This window comes from Pteropus medius, unplaced genomic scaffold (genome assembly GCF_902729225.1).
Source record: "Pteropus medius unplaced genomic scaffold, Ma_sr-lr_union100, whole genome shotgun sequence".
Lineage (NCBI taxonomy): Eukaryota > Metazoa > Chordata > Mammalia > Chiroptera > Pteropodidae > Pteropus > Pteropus medius.
Genome location: NW_024342471.1, coordinates 26,725,996 through 26,741,324, shown reverse-complemented (window position 1 = coordinate 26,741,324; position 15,329 = coordinate 26,725,996). Strand labels below are relative to the sequence as shown.

Genomic DNA, 15,329 nt, shown 5'->3' with positions numbered 1-15,329 from the left:
GCCCGGCCGCCCGGCCACCCGGCGGGACCTCCGGCGGCCGCGCAGAACGGGGGCAGCGCCGCGCCCGCGCCCGCTCCGGCCCCCGCCCCGGCCCCGGCCCCGGCCCCCGCGCCCGCCCCGGGCCCCGCGCCCGCCCCGGCCCCCGCGCCCGCCCCCGCGCCCGCCGCCAACAGTCAGCCCGGGCCCGCCGCGGCGCCCGCGCAGGTGGCCAAGGCCGACTCGCCCAAGACCGCGGTGCAGCCGGCGCCCCCGCCGCCGCAGACCCTGGCGGCCAGCTGCCCGGCCGGTGCGGGGGCCGGCATGATCCTCGGGCCAACTATGCAAGGGGCGCTGCCCACCGCCGCCGGCCTCCCGCCGCCGGCCCCCGGCACCCCCACCGGGCTGCCTAAGGGCTCAGCCAGCACGGTCACCCAGAGCCTGCCCAGGACGCCCTCGGCCACCACCAGCGGGATTCGGGCCACGCTGACGCCCACGGTCCTGGCCCCTCGCCTGCCACAGCCGCCCCAGAACCCGACCAACATCCAGAACTTCCAGCTGCCCCCAGGTGAGTGACCGCTGCGCGGGTCTTTGCTGCCCGGCCGGGCGTCCAGGAAGTTGTAGGACTGGAGGACCTAAGGTCACGGGTGTTGCACCGGCCTGTAGCAAGCCGAGGAGTCTCTGCCCAGCTGCGGGGGAGTCGTGGGTACGAATGTGTGTGTGTTCTTGCACGCCCAGCATGATGTGGCCGCGGAGGTCTGTTAACCTTGTGCAGAGACTGGCTTCAGCTCCCATCTCCGCTTCGCAAAGTTTTTCTGCCGGTGTTCTCCGTTTCTCCCTGGCTGCGTGTGTCCCTGCTCTGAGTCTCTCTCCGTGGAGAGCGGCAGCAGCAGGCGGTCCCCGGGGCACCACCCTGGGTCATCCGGGATGTGGAGATGCTTGGGTCCCGATCTTCCCGCACTCGGCACTTTCTCCTCTTGTGTCTGGGGTCAGGCACACGGCCTGTGACCTCGCTGTGCTTCCCTGCGCCTTTAACATCCAGGGCTGGGGTGCTGTCCTCTGATGCTGGGTTAGGCAGAGCGCAGTCCCCTCCTAGAGGCAGATCCCACGTGCTGCTCCCCTGCCAACTGGGGAGAGCAGAGGTCCCGGGTGTGCCTCGGAGGACTCCTGGGCACACGGCCTTCCTGGACCACGGCAGGGTGTCGGCTCTTCCGTGGGCCACAGTGTCGTTCGGGACAGTGTGACCGTTGAAAGGATGCTCGGTTCTTTCGCGGCGACCGGAGGTGGGCGTGCGCTGCCGCCAGTGGGTCTGCTGGAGGGCCACGCGGAGCCCGGCGCGCGTGCAGCCTCCGCGCGCTCCACTCTGTCTTCTGGCTGCTCCTTCGGGCTCCCGGGGTGTGACAGTGCGGGATCCCTGCGGCGTGACGCCTCACGCTGCTGCGTGCGGATGCCTAGGCAGAGAGGAACTCCAGCCCTCGCGGCACCCTGTGTCCTTGTCCCCTCGGCCCCCTGCGTGGATGGGGCGGGGAGCCGCCAGAGCCCTTCCCTGTCGCGTAGTAACACGTGCTGGTGTAGCAGCTGCTGCGGTGGTGTAAGTGGTGGGGACAGCACCTCCTGCGTCCCTTCGTGCTGGCCATGGGTCACCCCGGAAAAGAATTTCCACGCGTTCCGAAGGCGAGGTCTCCCTGTCGGTGAGTGGGGGCGCTGGTGCTGGAGCTTGGCGGGCGTCAGGTTTATGTGGCCGGCTGGGGACATGGGACAGGGCGCAGCCAAGAGTAGTGTTTTCAGGGTGCAAATGGGGCTCCCTCCTCGAGACAGGTGGTGTGAAGTGTTCCACAGAGCAGCTGAGATGCCCTTCACATGCACTGTGTTTGTCCAGGGTGCGTGGGGTGCCTCGTGGGTGCCCCGTCCTATCTGGAGTGTGGGCGGTGCCCTGTGCGTGCCCCGTCCCGTCTGGGGTGTGTGGGGTGTTCTGTGGGTAGCCTGTCCTGTCTTGGGTGTTCCCCGTGCATGCCCCGTTTCGTCCGGAGTGTGTGGGGTGACCTGTGTGTGCCCCGTCCTGTCTGGAGTGTATGGGGTGCCTTGTGGGTGCCCCGTCCCGTCCAGGGTGCGGGGGTTGCCCTGTGGGTCCCCCACTCTGTCCGTCACATGTGTTTTTGCCCCTAAGTGCAGAGCGTGGTGGATTTTCAGCACGGTCGAAGAAAGCATTTGCGGTTATAGCGCTTTGTGTGAAACGTCGGGATGCTTTTTCCCTGTCCGTTAAAACGTCCTTTTAGTGGTCCTGTCGGCTCAGCGTTTGCCTTTCTCCTGGCAGGGACAGCCCCCTTGCCGCATTTTTGTTATTTAAAGCTGGCGTGAGCTTGTAAGTAGTGAAGTTTGTGAGGCGGGCGCTTGGCCCGGGTTGCAGGCATGGTGGGTGAGGAGGCGCCCATGCCCAGGCGATGCCTGCAGGTGGGGTGGTTTGGGGTTCACTGGGTCCTCTTGGTATGAGTCTTAGTGTGGGTGTAGCCCCTGCCTTATTTCTTCTGGCAGAAGAAGCCGTGGTTGGGAACAGGTGACCCATCTTTGTCGTGAGTGAGCCTGGACTCCCTTTGGAAAATCTTCTGTTCCAATGTCAGTGTTGGGGATGGCTTCATGTGACAAGTAGACAGCACCTTGATGAAACTCTAAAAATGCTGACTCGTTTGAGTTCTCGTGAGTCTTTGCATTAGTCCTGTGTGAGAGCAGAGAACAGCTCGTGTTGACGTTTGGGTGACAAATGCTGAGAGCTGTGCTTTAAAGGGGCCAAATGCTTTCTAGAAAATAAAAGATTTATGTTTATCTGTTCACGCCTGTTCCTCTACTGGTTGGGAACGCTGATTAGCTATATTCATTTTAATAACAGTAGAAGCAAAAAAAGTTTAGTTAAGTCTCCTCCTGGCGCCCTTAAACTGAGAATTCTCTTTTAAATAGTACAATTTAATTTTATAAATCCAAGCGACAGACCTGAAATTCTAGCTATATCGTGTAATCGGTCAGAAAACATTAAAGTCTCCGGCTAGATGTTTCTTCTTCATTGAAGTTTTTCATAATAAAAACTTATCAAGTGGAGGCAGAAGTAACTTACAAAAATAACTACTGCTGGGCTGATAGCTCGTTCTTGTTACAAGCCAGTGGTACACAAGCTTGGGAAGGGCTTAGTGGCCTGTGGGTCCCCAGAGCCACACGAGGTGTGAAGTGGAATAGACTGTTGACAGTTGGAGTGTGTGTGAGGGAGGTGTGCGCCTCCCAGTGCCTTTTCTCCTTGTAGGTCAGAGTCCGGGATGGGAGGGGACAGAGACAGGCGTCACCATTCCTTGAGGGCCGGTGCTCGGCCTTCCATGCTTCAGCCTCACAGCCCACGGTGAGCTCGTGCTGAACTTGCTTTTGGTAAACTGAGCGTTGATGGTTTTGTCAGGACGGTCTTGTACGGAAACGAGCCTGTTGTCGTAACCGATTTACTGGTTTGAAGGCTGGAGCCTAAGTTTGACCTGTCGCGGCACCGGGAACACAGAGGCTGGCAGCTGTCACGGAGCCCTGAGAGGCACCGGTTGGTTTTACGCAGCTCAGAATAGTTGCAACGTCACAGTAAAATTCTGATCGTGGTTGAAAGCACAAAAAGGGATGCGACACAACAATAACCTGTGCAAAAGTGGTTTTAAGAGCTTTTCCAGGGGGGCATCCGTTACGACGCTCACGTCTGAGGGTTACCTTTCGGCGTGGCCTGTTAGCATTTGCCCAGCGTCCATCCTGCGTCCGCAGAGCGTTCGCTGCCTGCGGCTCCAGGGCTTGGCCAGGGTGCAGGCTGTCGGCCCCAGGGCGGAACACCACCTTCCCCCGCGCCTGCGTCCCCGGGCCCAGCGGACATTCCATGCGACTCATGTAAAGCGAACGCTCCTGAGGTTAATGTGCTTGTGCAGACAGGTGTGTGGGAGGTCGGTTCCCAGCCACCGTGAATCGAGTGGTTTGTCGGTGGGGGAGGGCGGCAGCTGGCGGTGCTGCCTGGGCCCGGCGGACTCCGGAGAGCTGGCCTGCTGGGCGGCAGAGCGTGAGGGGCAGGGCACTGAGGGTACAGGATCTGGAGATTCTGGGGGCGCCCGCTGGCAGCAGGTGCTTCGGCACGAGGGACTTTCTTAGAAGTTTAGATGCTGTTGCTCGAGGGCACTCTGGCTTTCCGATCTGGGACAGATCTGACCTGGTTCCTCGGAGCCCCAGACTTGCCGGCTGGAGTGGGGCCGACCGCTTTCTGAAGCACTGTGAGTGGTGGCTGGGGGAGCGGTGCACGCCGCCGCCAAGTGGCGCTAGTTTCTCGTCCGCCGTCCCCGCCGCCTGGCGCGTGCACTGCTTCGCACACCTCACGATAGCTTCGTTCCCATCAGACCACGTCCAGAGCGGCCACGTTCTCAGTGACCCCGGAGCCTGCGGCGGTGGCTGACTCTGGTCCTGTGAGTGAGAAGCTGCCGGGTCTTCCAGGTGGGCCAGAGACATGGGGCACACGACCTGCCCCCAGGGGGGCAGCTGCCTGCGGAGAGGGTGGGCCTGGGCGTGGGTCTCCCTTCACGCCAGAGATCGTGACTAAACTGTTTCCCTGATGCGCTTGGGTGACAGTGACATTTGGGAAGAAAAAGAGAAAGAACCTTTTGGGAGTCATTCCCGGCCAGCACTGGGCAGCTCTGCGTAGCGTGAGGCAGGTGGCTTCCTCGCCGTCTGTCTGGGCCTCACGCCTCCCTGTCCCTGGTCTTTAGGGTGGACGGCCATCTGGGTGCTGGGGTTGGTGATGTTTCATAGGCGGATGTCTTTTGGAGCTGGTGGCCCTCGCATTTTAGCAGCGGCCAGGGAGGGGTCTGTTTTTGCTGCGCCTCCTGCTTTGGGCACAGTTACTAGACTTGGAAAACTGGGTGTGTTCCAAGCCGCCCATGTCACGTGGGCGTGGGTCCCTCTTTGTTTGGGCCCCATAGGAAAGCCATTAGGGAAGTGGTGTCCTGGCTTGGGGGGGCGTCAGTGAACCCTGGGGGGCCGAGGGCAGTGCTCCCAGGGTGGTTCTGTCACCACGGGGAGGTGGAAGGCCTGGCCTCGCCACTGTGCCCGGCGGTTGCCCTTGCACACCTGCTTGGGGTTTCTGAAAGGTGAGCGCTGAGCCGCCTCCCGCTTCAGACCCTGCCCTGGGCATGACGCAACTCGGTGACAACAGCAGGGCGCACGTGTCTGCTTCCCGAAGTCATGACATGATGCAGGCGGCTCGGAGCAGCTTCTCGAGCCCTGCGGCGTGCGAGGTGCCACTTGCCTCCCCTCGAGTGACACGTGTGAAAGGCCTTTTGATGACTAGCTGGTCGTGCAGGAGCGGATTGAAACATAATTACCTGTTGTTGAAAATCTTGAAGCACCTTTAGGAGGACTCTGGAGAAACTTGCCTGAGATTTGGGGAAATCTGCGTAGCCCTCAAAAGCACTTTTACTCCTCCTGCCGGCGGAAAGCTGGAGTCTGCGGATCTCTCGGTCCTGGGAAGCCGTTCAGGCCTCGCGCCTCAGACTCGCCTCGCACGGGGCCGGCAGCCCCTCCGTTAATCAGGCCTCTGCCAGCCAGCGACTAGGAGAGCCGGCGGGGAGGGGGCTTTCGCAGCAAGACCCCTCCCCCGCCCCAGGTACTGCGCACCTGGCCGGCCACGTCCTGGGCAGTTGTTTCCCGCCGTGGCGTTGCGTGTCGCAAGCTCGTGTCCTTCGGCACTTAGGTCATGGCTCTTTCGTGCCCCTGTGAGGGGACTAAGTGCTAGGAAGTTGTGTCTGAAGACTGGGGACTCGGTGTCTCTCTGGTAGAATTAGCATGTGTGATTTTTACGCATCCGGGAATATCTACCGAGTAATTAAAACCCTGAGAAAACAAAAAGGGACAGAAGTTCGTAATTGGGGACCTCCCCACGTTCGAACAGTGTGTGGATGTCCCCCAGCCCCCGTCTCTCTGGCTGCCCCCTGGCCGTCACCCCTGCATGTGAGTGGACGGAGGCCGGGGACAGGCCGCGGAGCCCCCTGCCCGGCCATTGTGGTCGTGAGCACGGGACCCTCCGCAGCCGTGACGCCGGTGACGCCGGGTTGGACTTCTGTTCTTCCACCGTGAAGTCAAAGCCTCGATGGGAGCCTTCTGCCTCTAATGTGTGGCCCGTGAGGAAGGGGCACACGGGCCTGCCTTCGCCCGCAGGCTGGCGAGGGCAGCGGGCCCTGGGGCTGGTGGTGCGTGGTGGCCGACACTGGGGGACTCAGAAACGCCAGAGCAGCTCCTATGGCCGCAGACCCCCACGCACCAGCGTTTGGAGAGCAACAAAAGGCTCTGTTGCTCTGAACTGGCCTGTTTTGGGGGGCTCAGTGGTCTGAGTGGGCAGAGCAGGGCACTGGGGGCTGGGACAGCAGGGCCCCCCCCAGGGCTGTGCCAGGTGTGTGCCGGTGGCCCAGGGCACTCCGCGTGGGACGGAAGAGGCCTGGGAGCGGCCGGGCGTGTGGGTGTCGGGTCTCACCACCCCGGGCGAGAGGCGGGGGACAGTCCTCGCTAGGGTAGGTGGGACAACACAAGTTTCCAAGGACCGTTTATGCCCTTCACGGAGGGGCCTGTCTTCGTGGTTTCTGGTGGATCTTGCACGAGTTTGCGTGGACGCCGGGTGTTTGTGATCACAGCGGTGGGGACAGGCCTGCCGTGTGTCACGTTGGACCCTGAAAAATGCTACAGGACAGCAGCTCAAGTGTCAGGAGTTATCTGAAGAATGGGAAAGGAAGGCGTTCTTGATTCACCTTTAACGTAACTATGTAAGTGTGGCTAAAAGCTATTCTTCATTTGAAAACGATTCATTTTTCTGCCTGTTATTTAGCTGGCAAAATTAGTTTTAATCGTTACAGGGAAAGAAAACCGTGAAGGAGAAAATAAAACCGCTCGTGTCCGCATCTTGCACAGACCATGGGCATTTTGGCGTCCGTGACCTTGGCCTGAGTGTGAGGCAGACGTTCTTCTGACTTTTACACGATGGCCACCTGTGGTCCCTCTGCGCGACCTGCCCGAGCCTGTCCGCGTGCGGCGCGCATGCCCCGCCTCTCGCTGGTCTTCGCAGCTCCCTTCTGCCTGGTTCTCCGCTGTCACGGGCCGACACTTTGTCCCAGGCCCCTGTGACAGTGCTGTTGCTAACGTCCACTTGTCTGTGATAACGACCCTGAGGTGAATGTATCTGTGCAGCTCTGTGTGCGTCTGATGGGCTGAGCGTTTTTAAGTCTTTGCTGCAAATTGTCTTTTAGAGGGCTCGACACTTCACACTGTGGTGTTACACGTGGCCCAGAGCGAGACCGTGAGGCCCCCCCCCCCCCCGCCCCCCCCCCCCCCGCCTCCTGTGGCTTGCCTGTCTTATGCAGGGCTGAGAACCAGCTTCTTTGCATCAGAAGAGGAGGTGCTATATTTTCGATTTGTCACTGGGCGTGTCCTGAGCCAGTGGGCGGGGCTGTTGTGGTTGGGGTCCAGCCTGGGGGTCCCACGGCTGACAGAGTTCTTGCCCCCAAGTGCTGTGGTCGTGGTGGTGACCAGGGGGTCAGCACAGGGCGGGCCTGCCACAGTACCCCGTGGCGTTTGGAACCGGGGGGGTGGCCTTGTGACAGGTGAACCAGACCTGGGTGATGACAGGAGCTGGTTCTGCGGGGCCTGGGGCCTGGGTCCCAGCGGAAGATAGAGCAAGGGCCCGAGGGCGGGTCGGGGAGAGGGGCCTGGCTGGAGAGGGTGAGTGGGGAGGGGCGTGGCGAGGGCGGACCCTGTGTGCCATGAGCTAGTACCTAGGTGTAGGTTGCGTTTACCCCAGGGCGTTGGGACGCCAGTGGAGGGCTCTAGGCTGGCAGCCGCTGATCGGGACTGTGTCCGGATGCTGCTTCTGTGTCTGGATGTGGGACGCAGCAGGTGGTGCTCGGGATGGCAGTGGCAGCGTCCAGGCAAGGCTGGTGGCTGGGCCCAAGCACCGCTGTGGACACTCACAGGACTTGCTGACTTGAGGCAAGGGACCAGGACAGACATCCTAGGGTGACTGAGTCGGGGACTGTGGTGACGGGGCAGGGGGAGCTGTTCCTGGGTACAGTGGGGGGCGGGGGGACAGATGTCCTCATTTGGACACACTCAGATTGCAGTGCTTTTCTGAGAGGAGATGAGATGTCACGTGGCTGAGGCACTGAATTTGAGGCAGGAGCTCGGGGGCGAGGTCAGACGAGGTCAGAAGTCAGATGAGGTCACAGATTGGGAGTCATCGCATTTGATGGGATTTCTGGTCACGGGTTGAGACCCAGGGGAGTCTGGTGTGGGGAGCGGCGTGCAGGTGTCTTCCTGGGCGGTGCCGGCGGTTCAGAGGTGGCCGCGGTGGAGAGGCCAGTAGGGAGTGGCGACGCGGAGCCGGGCAGAGCTGGTCGTCCGTGCCGTCAGGCCTTTACGTGGGCACTAGCTGTTTTGAGAGCTTTCTTTAAGGCAGGAACATTTCCTATCAGGGCAGCAAGTATCTCCTGCTGCTTTGCCTTTTCATTAACGGAAATGGCTTAGGATGGACCTTCGTCCTCTCGAGATGATGCTCGGGTTGGTGATGGCGGGGGCTTCTGCCGTGTGTGTGTGCAGTCTGAGGTTTGCGCCCTGTGCCGAAGGGCAGATTCGCGGGTCTGCAGGTTCTGGAGCCACACGGTCCCCTGAGGATTACCTCCCTGGATGAAGACTCCGAGGGCCTTAGAGGCGAGTGGCTTCAGAGACCCTGCCGCCACTTAATGAGGAGCTCAGCCCAGACGTGCGTCTCGCGAAGCAGCGGATGCACAGGGACCAGGCTCTTTGAGGGGAAAGGCCACGGAGTGAGGCGTTGGTGTGCGTGGTGGGAGGCCGACCGTCGCCAGCAGCTGGCACGCTGCGCCGTCTGTTCCAGAGACCTGGGTGAGGGGGCGAGGTCTCTGCGGCCGCAGGCTTCTCGGGTGAGCAGGGCTCGTGCATCGTGGTCCCAGCCTTGGAAGGTCTGAACGGCTCTTGTGGTCTCTGCTTTGCTCCGGTGGAGGTCGGTGCCGGCTGGAGGGGCGAGGGACCAGGAGGTGCCTCGGACTGGGTGCGGGTCCCTTTCCCTGAGTGGGGGGGCCGTCTTGGTGGCCAAGCAGCAGCCCTGGGCTGTGGTTTTTGAGTTTGGTGTCTGGCCGGTCAGCCGGTCGGCAAACGTTAATTGAGCACCAGCTCAGGTCAGACCTTGTGTCCTGTCCTCAAGGAGTGACTTCCTGAGGGGCTTGTGTTGGGACCACAGCAGATCAGCTTGTGAGAGGTGGTGGGGTCAATGTGATGTCAGCCGCTCTGTCCCCTGGCACGCTTCTCAGGCTGATGATCTGTCTGTGACGTTTGCTCTGGACTCTCCGGAGCTGCCTGTGCTGCTCAGGGCTGGTCGGATGCTGCGTCAGGCTTAGTGGCACTTTGTGATGTATTTAGCAGCCGAGAAACCGAGTTTGAACGTTCACTTTTAAAGCCCTGGAGTGAGGTGGTGGAGACGCCCTGGATGGGCTGTGGTGCTCGCGCCCGGTGTCCGTCCAGTCCGGGCAGGGTCTCGGCGCTCAGTAGCCGACCCCTCTGGCTTGCACGCTGAGAGGTTAGGAAACCAGTGACCGGTGGCCCCCAGGGCCCTGGCCCGGACCGGGGGGCGCTGGGGTCTGTCGGGGACACGGGGGACACTGGGGCTCCGTAGTCCACACACATCCGCTAGGGTCTCAGGCTGTGCTCCGGGTTGGTGGCGCTCAGCCCTACGGGGTTGCCAGCCTGCCTGGGACCGGCTGCTTTACTGTGTCCCCAGTTGGGAGAGCCACAGGCCTGACCGTGGTGACACAGGACACACTGGTGCAGGGATGCGGGGAGCGTGGCGGTGCGAGGTTCTGGCCCGCCTTGGCCCTCGGTGCCAGCGTGGGGAGACGCAGACGCAGACGCAGACGCAGACGCAGACGCAGCGGGGCCGGTGTCCGTGGGAGCCCGTCTGCGCTCTGGGCAGGGCCACGGGCCATGGTCAGTTGCTCTGTCCTGTGGGTCGGGGTGTGGGCTCGAGTGCAGCAGGTTGTCCCAGGACGCACTGGGATGCCCTGCAGGTGGCTGCTTCCCGGGGCTGGGTGCAGGCCTGGGCCTGGGCCTGGGCCTGGGGACGGCATGGGACCTTGACCTTTGCCTGTAAAATTCTGTTCTTAGAGATCTGAGGCCGTTAGGGTGGCTTTTCACGGTCCCTTGTTCTGTGTTCACCCGCATAATTGTGTGTATTTGTGTGCAGGATGCTGGGCAGGGCCAGGCGCAGCTCCGGCTGGGGGTTTGGGCACTCAGGGACTCACCGCCTCAGCGCCTCGCTCCCTCCTGGCCGCTGCTCGGCGGTCCCCCTGCTTGGGCTGCTCCGTTGTCAGCAGGCCAGGTCGTGGCTGCCCCACACTGCTCTTCCCACTGCCGAGAGCCTGGTTTCTGGACACTGCTCATCTTTTGGGCCCCGGCTCCAGCGTGGCGTCTGGACGCGGGCTTCGTGGCCCCTGCAGCAGGCGTCTCGGCTCTCAGGACAGGCGTCTCAGGGAGGCCGTGACCTCGGTCGGGGTTGGGGCGGGTGGTTCTGAGCCGGGTGGTTCTGAGCCGGGCAGGCGGGGCCTTCTGTGGGTTCACCTGAGGGCAGAGGGCGTGGACCCGCCCCATCAGCGTGCGGCTCCTGCTGCTCGCGTGGCGGGCGTGCCTGTGGCCTGAGTCAAGGAGTCTCCCGGAGGCGTTCTTGGCCTGTCTGCCCGGCAGACGGCCGTGGCTTTGCAAAGCCTTTGATTGAGACAGAGGACCAGGTGAGAACAGGACACGAGCTTTTGGATCTGGTCACTGTCCGTGGTCCCTGCAGGGCCTGCTTTATTTACGGGTCGTTTTAACACTGTCATGAGCACCTCCCAGAAGAGCGGGGGCCCTGCCGGCGACCCAGATGACTGTCCGGCCTCCTCCTGTCTCAGCTGCGGTCACCACGCCTTGGCCTCCCTTTTCCCGCCTGCTCGCGGGCTCTTCCTGACGTTGCTGAACGCGCGTCTGGGTTTAGCTTTAATCGTGCGACAGAGTGCCATGCTGCGGGTCATCTGTTGGGACCTTTGCCCCTGAAATGGCATGTCGCCGAGGGCCTTCCGTCCTGTGCTGTGTGGCGTTCTGCTGCATGGCGATGTGACAGCTCTTCCTCCCTTTCTGTCCGTGGTGAAGAGGGCCCACCCCGCTTGCCGGGTCCCCTGTTGTGGGGGTGGGGATGGAGGGCTTAGGGGACACTGCTGTCCCCAGGGCCACATGGACCGATCTGAGACTGGGCCAGGTGCGCGTGTGTAGAAGCAGCTCAAGTGCAGCTTCTGCATGTGCAGGTTTGTGGCATCCAGCAGATTTCAGGGGGAAAGCCCAGGGAACTGAGATGGGGTGAATCCAGAGGTTCAGAGCCCACTGTCCAGGTACTGGGGGCCGAGGGCCGTCTTCACGCCACTGGTTTGGGGGGGGAGGCCTTGAAGCCAGGGGGCAAAGAAGGTGCTCAGAAGCCTGTTCTGGGACATTGTGACACCTGGGGCGGCATAGAGGGGGGGCCGGGAGAGGACTCTGAGGAAGAGAGTGGACCGGGCGGGGAAGCCTCCAGGGCGGGGCACTAGGGGGGCCCATGGGGGAGCCCCGCAGTGGAGCCAGGTCATGGGGTCCGGCCTCCGACACCGAGGTGAGTGTCTTCACCTGTCGCGTGTTGGTGGCTGATTGGGGAGGTGGGGACACCTCTGGGTTTGGCGCCTGGAGGCTGAAGCAGGACAGACCAGTTCTGAGTGGGAGGCGAGGCAGCGACCTGGGCATTCAGCTTTGTTTGAGGGACCTCGTTTCCGAAGGGGACGTGGAGCCCTCAGGGCAGCGTCTTTCCTTGTTTCCGGGCTTGTTTCTTAGAGATCGGGGATTCTAGAACCTTACTCTCCAGTGGAAATGAGGCGTGGGCCCCATGTGTGATTGGACGTTTCTAGTAGAGTTAGTGCAGGACACGCAGAGTCATAAGAAGGCGGCGTTAGTTCTAGTGTCTCACGCGTACGCGTAACTCGCTACATTCGAGGTGTCGCACGTCGACATGGCCCCCACGGCCCAGTCCCCCCGAGCCGTCGGCACCCTTCCCCTTTGTGCTGCGCCTGTGGGACCCGCGTGTGTTTGTGCCCTCGGCACAGCTGGCTCAGGTGCTCGGTGGCCACCCATGGCTCGTGGCTCCGCAGATGTGTACCGTGTGATGGCTGCGGGGCTTGAGTGAAGAGGACGCAGGGACCAGGGCCCGGGGCTCCCAGTGTCACAGGAGAGGGCAGCCGGGAGGCTGTAGGCAGGGAGGGTGGGCTCGGCCGCTGTGGGACTTGAGGTGTCTGGCCGGGTTCCTGCGAGGGCAGCAGCTGGAGCTGGGCAGGAGGGATGCTCAGCCAGAGGGAGGGCGGTGTCACCAGGCCGCGTGGGCACTGTGGCCTTCCTGGAGCTGAATGGCTGGGCCCCACTTCCCGTAGGGGAGAGGGACCGACAGCCTGCCCTGGCGAGGGTATCAGCTGGTGGCTCAGGCCCGGATGGCAGGGAGGGACTTGGGCATGAGAGGCGGTGGGCGCTCCTGCCTCCTTACCTGATGGACAGGGAGGCCGGCGGCTGTCCTCGGGCTTTGTGTCAAGGGGTGTGCGTTGTGGCCTGACTGTGACAGGGCGCTTGTCACCATGGGAAGTCAGCCTCCTCCCAGGGTCAAACCAGAAAAAACAGTCCGCCTGCAGAGGCATGGCCGGAGAGCAGGTCGCTAGCCAGGGCGCTGGGCGAGGGCAGTCCTTGCTGATGGCTGGAGGGCCCGGTGTGAGATGCGCCACGCCCGCATGGCCGGAAGCCGGGCTGCTTCTGAGCGTGCACCTGAGCGTGCACCGGGGTGCGGTCGGTAGTGCAGATGTGAACAGGCTGTTGGACAGATGTGAACAGGCTGTTGGGTGCGTGGGCCCCGCAGAGCCTGGAGCGTGCGGCCGGCTCAGGGTCCCCCGCGGCCTGCCCGCTGTGCGCGGCGCTGCCGTCTTGTTGAAGTTGTCCCCGGGCGACTTGGAGAGGCGGTGTGTGGTGAGTGAATGGCTCTGCCCTGGGAGCCTGGAACGCCTGTGACCAAGCCCGCTGGCCGAGGTCCTGAGCAGCTCCAGTGGGCACAGGCCCCTGGGGTGCGTTCCCTGGCTTTTCTGCCGGGCCGGCCCCGGGCACCCCAGCTCTCCAGGTCGAGCACGGCGTCCTGGTTACTTCTTTGGGAAGTCCCTTCCTCGTAGGTAATTTCCTGCCTGCCTCCTCCTCCTGAAACTCCTGTTAGCGTGTCGAGAGCACTGTCTCGTGTTTGTGTGGTGTTTCCCCCACATTTTCCTCGTTCTGGGTGCCCCATCTCCCCCCGCTCCCCGAGTTGCTTCGTGAGCGGTGCCGACAGTCCCCAGCGACCAGGGCAGTGTGTAGTACATAGTCAGCTCGCAGGCCCATCTCCCTGGAGCCTGTCATGAAGTGCCTGGCGGCCCCGGTTTGTCTGAGCATGGTAGGAATGGGGGGGTTTGGAGCCAGGGTGGTACCCTGGCCACCTGGTCTCGGGGGTCAGGTGGGACCTTCGATGCCAGAGTGGCCTCCATTTCTTAGGAAAGGACCTTCCAGCTGTTGTGTCTCTGCCCGGAGCCCGGCCCCACAGCTGCTGTGTGCAGGCCAGGTGTCCCCTGGGTCTTGTCCTCGTCACTGGCAGGAGCCTCCCCTCGCTGAGCCCCTGGGGGTGCCAGGCAGGACTCCCTCCCGTTCTTCCGTGAGCCCCTTTCCGTCTTCCATGCGTTTGTTGAAATCTTTGGCCTTTTTTTTGTTCTCTCCTGTCGAGAGTTTGGTGCCATTTAAATTCCTTCGCTCTTGGTTTCGGGATGTGGGGAGATGGGGTGATTCTGCTAGTCGGCCAGCTACGCAGAGGCTACTCGTTACGGTGGTTTAGGGCCACCTCTGGAGTCTCCAAGAAGAGCAAGTAGGCTTTGTAAAGATAATTTTTTAGAGCGGTTTTAGGTTCACAGAGCATGTGTCCACCTGCCGAGGGGCGTCTCGGGGCTTCTGGGTGTTGGCGCCTCTGAGTGAGCAGCTGCAGACCTCGCGTGCAGGTCTGTGTGTGGACACGGGTGGTCACCTCCTCAGGCGAACGCCAAGGAGCGCGACTGTCAGCTCACGCGGTAGGGCCGCGTCCGGTTCTGTAAGGTCCGCCCGGCCGTCCCCCCCGCGGCTGCTCCACGTGCGTCCCCCGGCAGTGGCGCGAGTGTCTGTGGCCCCTCGTCCTCCCGCGTGCGCTGGCGTCAGTGCCCTGCGTCTGGCCGTTCTGATAGGAGGGCGCTGGTGTCTCCCCGTTCTAAGCTGCCTTTCCCCGGTGACACGGGATGCGCGGCGTCCTCTCGTCTGCTCATTCGCCGTCGTGCCATCGTCTTTGGTGAGGTGTGCTCAGGTCTTTGTCCACTTTTAATCAGGTTGCTGGTTTTCTTACTGGTTTTAAGAGTCCTCTGTTTGTTTGGATAACAGTCTTTTATCAGATGTGTCTTTTGCAAGTCTCTCTCCCGTCTGTGGCTTGTCTTCTCGTTCTCCAGACAGTGTCTTTTGTAGCGCTGAAGTTCTTAATTTTCATTAAGTTCAGTTCATCAGTTTTCTCTTTCGTGGTGTTGCATCTGAGAAGTCCTCGCCGGACCCGGGGTCGTCGCGGTTTTCCTGTCATCTCCTGGGAGTCTCGTAGCTCTGCATTTCGCATGGTTCCCCGGCGCGTTTCGGGTTCACGTCTGCGGCGGGCGTGCGGTCCGCGTGTGGACTCCTTTCCTTGCACGTGGACGCCAGTCGTCCCAGCCCCGTTTGTTGAGGAGCCCGTCCCTGCTCCACCGAGTCGCCTTTGCGCCTGTCGGAGCCGGGCTGGCTGTGTTTGTGGGGTCTGTTTCTGGGCGCCCCGCGCTGTCCGCCGACCTGCGTGTCTGGTCCTTTGTCCGCACCACGGCGTCTCGGTCACCGCGGCTTGCCCGTCAGTCCCGAAGTCGGTGGCGTCCGTGCCCCGACTTAGCTCTCCTCCTTCGATGCCGTGCTGACTGTGCCGGGTCTTTGCCTCCTCTCCGTGTGAGCTTCGGCATCAGTCTGCCCGTGCGCACGGGGCAGCGAGCTGGGGCTCTCATCCGGGCCGCGCTGAGTCTGCCGATCAAACTGGGCAGAACTGGCATCTTGACGGCATTGACCCTTCCTGTCTGTGATGATGGCGTCTTCTCCGCTTACTTAGTTCTCTGTTGAGCTCATCGGAGTTTCGTGGTTGGCTTCACACAGGTCTCGTATGTATTTTCTTA

At 62.1% G+C, this 15,329-nt stretch overlaps 2 protein-coding genes across 2 annotated transcripts in view; both read left to right on the top strand.

Annotated features, from left to right (window-relative positions):
* The window catches only part of TAF4 (TATA-box binding protein associated factor 4), a 56,070-nt gene that overhangs the window by 984 nt on the left and 39,757 nt on the right, over positions 1 to 15,329 (top strand). Inside the window, exon 2 of the mRNA XM_039864739.1 lies at positions 2 to 544. Coding sequence (XP_039720673.1) covers positions 2 to 544 — 543 coding nt within the window. The remainder of the gene's footprint in view (position 1; positions 545 to 15,329) is intronic.
* Positions 553 to 3,772, top strand: LOC120603898 (uncharacterized). Its single transcript, XM_039864738.1, has 2 exons — positions 553 to 2,670; positions 3,266 to 3,772. The coding sequence occupies exon 1, from the start codon at positions 1,232 to 1,234 to the stop codon at positions 2,237 to 2,239; it is 1,008 nt and encodes a 335-aa protein (XP_039720672.1). The 5' UTR covers positions 553 to 1,231; the 3' UTR covers positions 2,240 to 2,670; positions 3,266 to 3,772.

Bases quoted from the DNA above. Each gene is read 5' to 3' on its own strand.
- LOC120603898 (XM_039864738.1), top strand. From the start codon at position 1,232: ATGCTCGGTTCTTTCGCGGCGACCGGAGGTGGGCGTGCGCTGCCGCCA.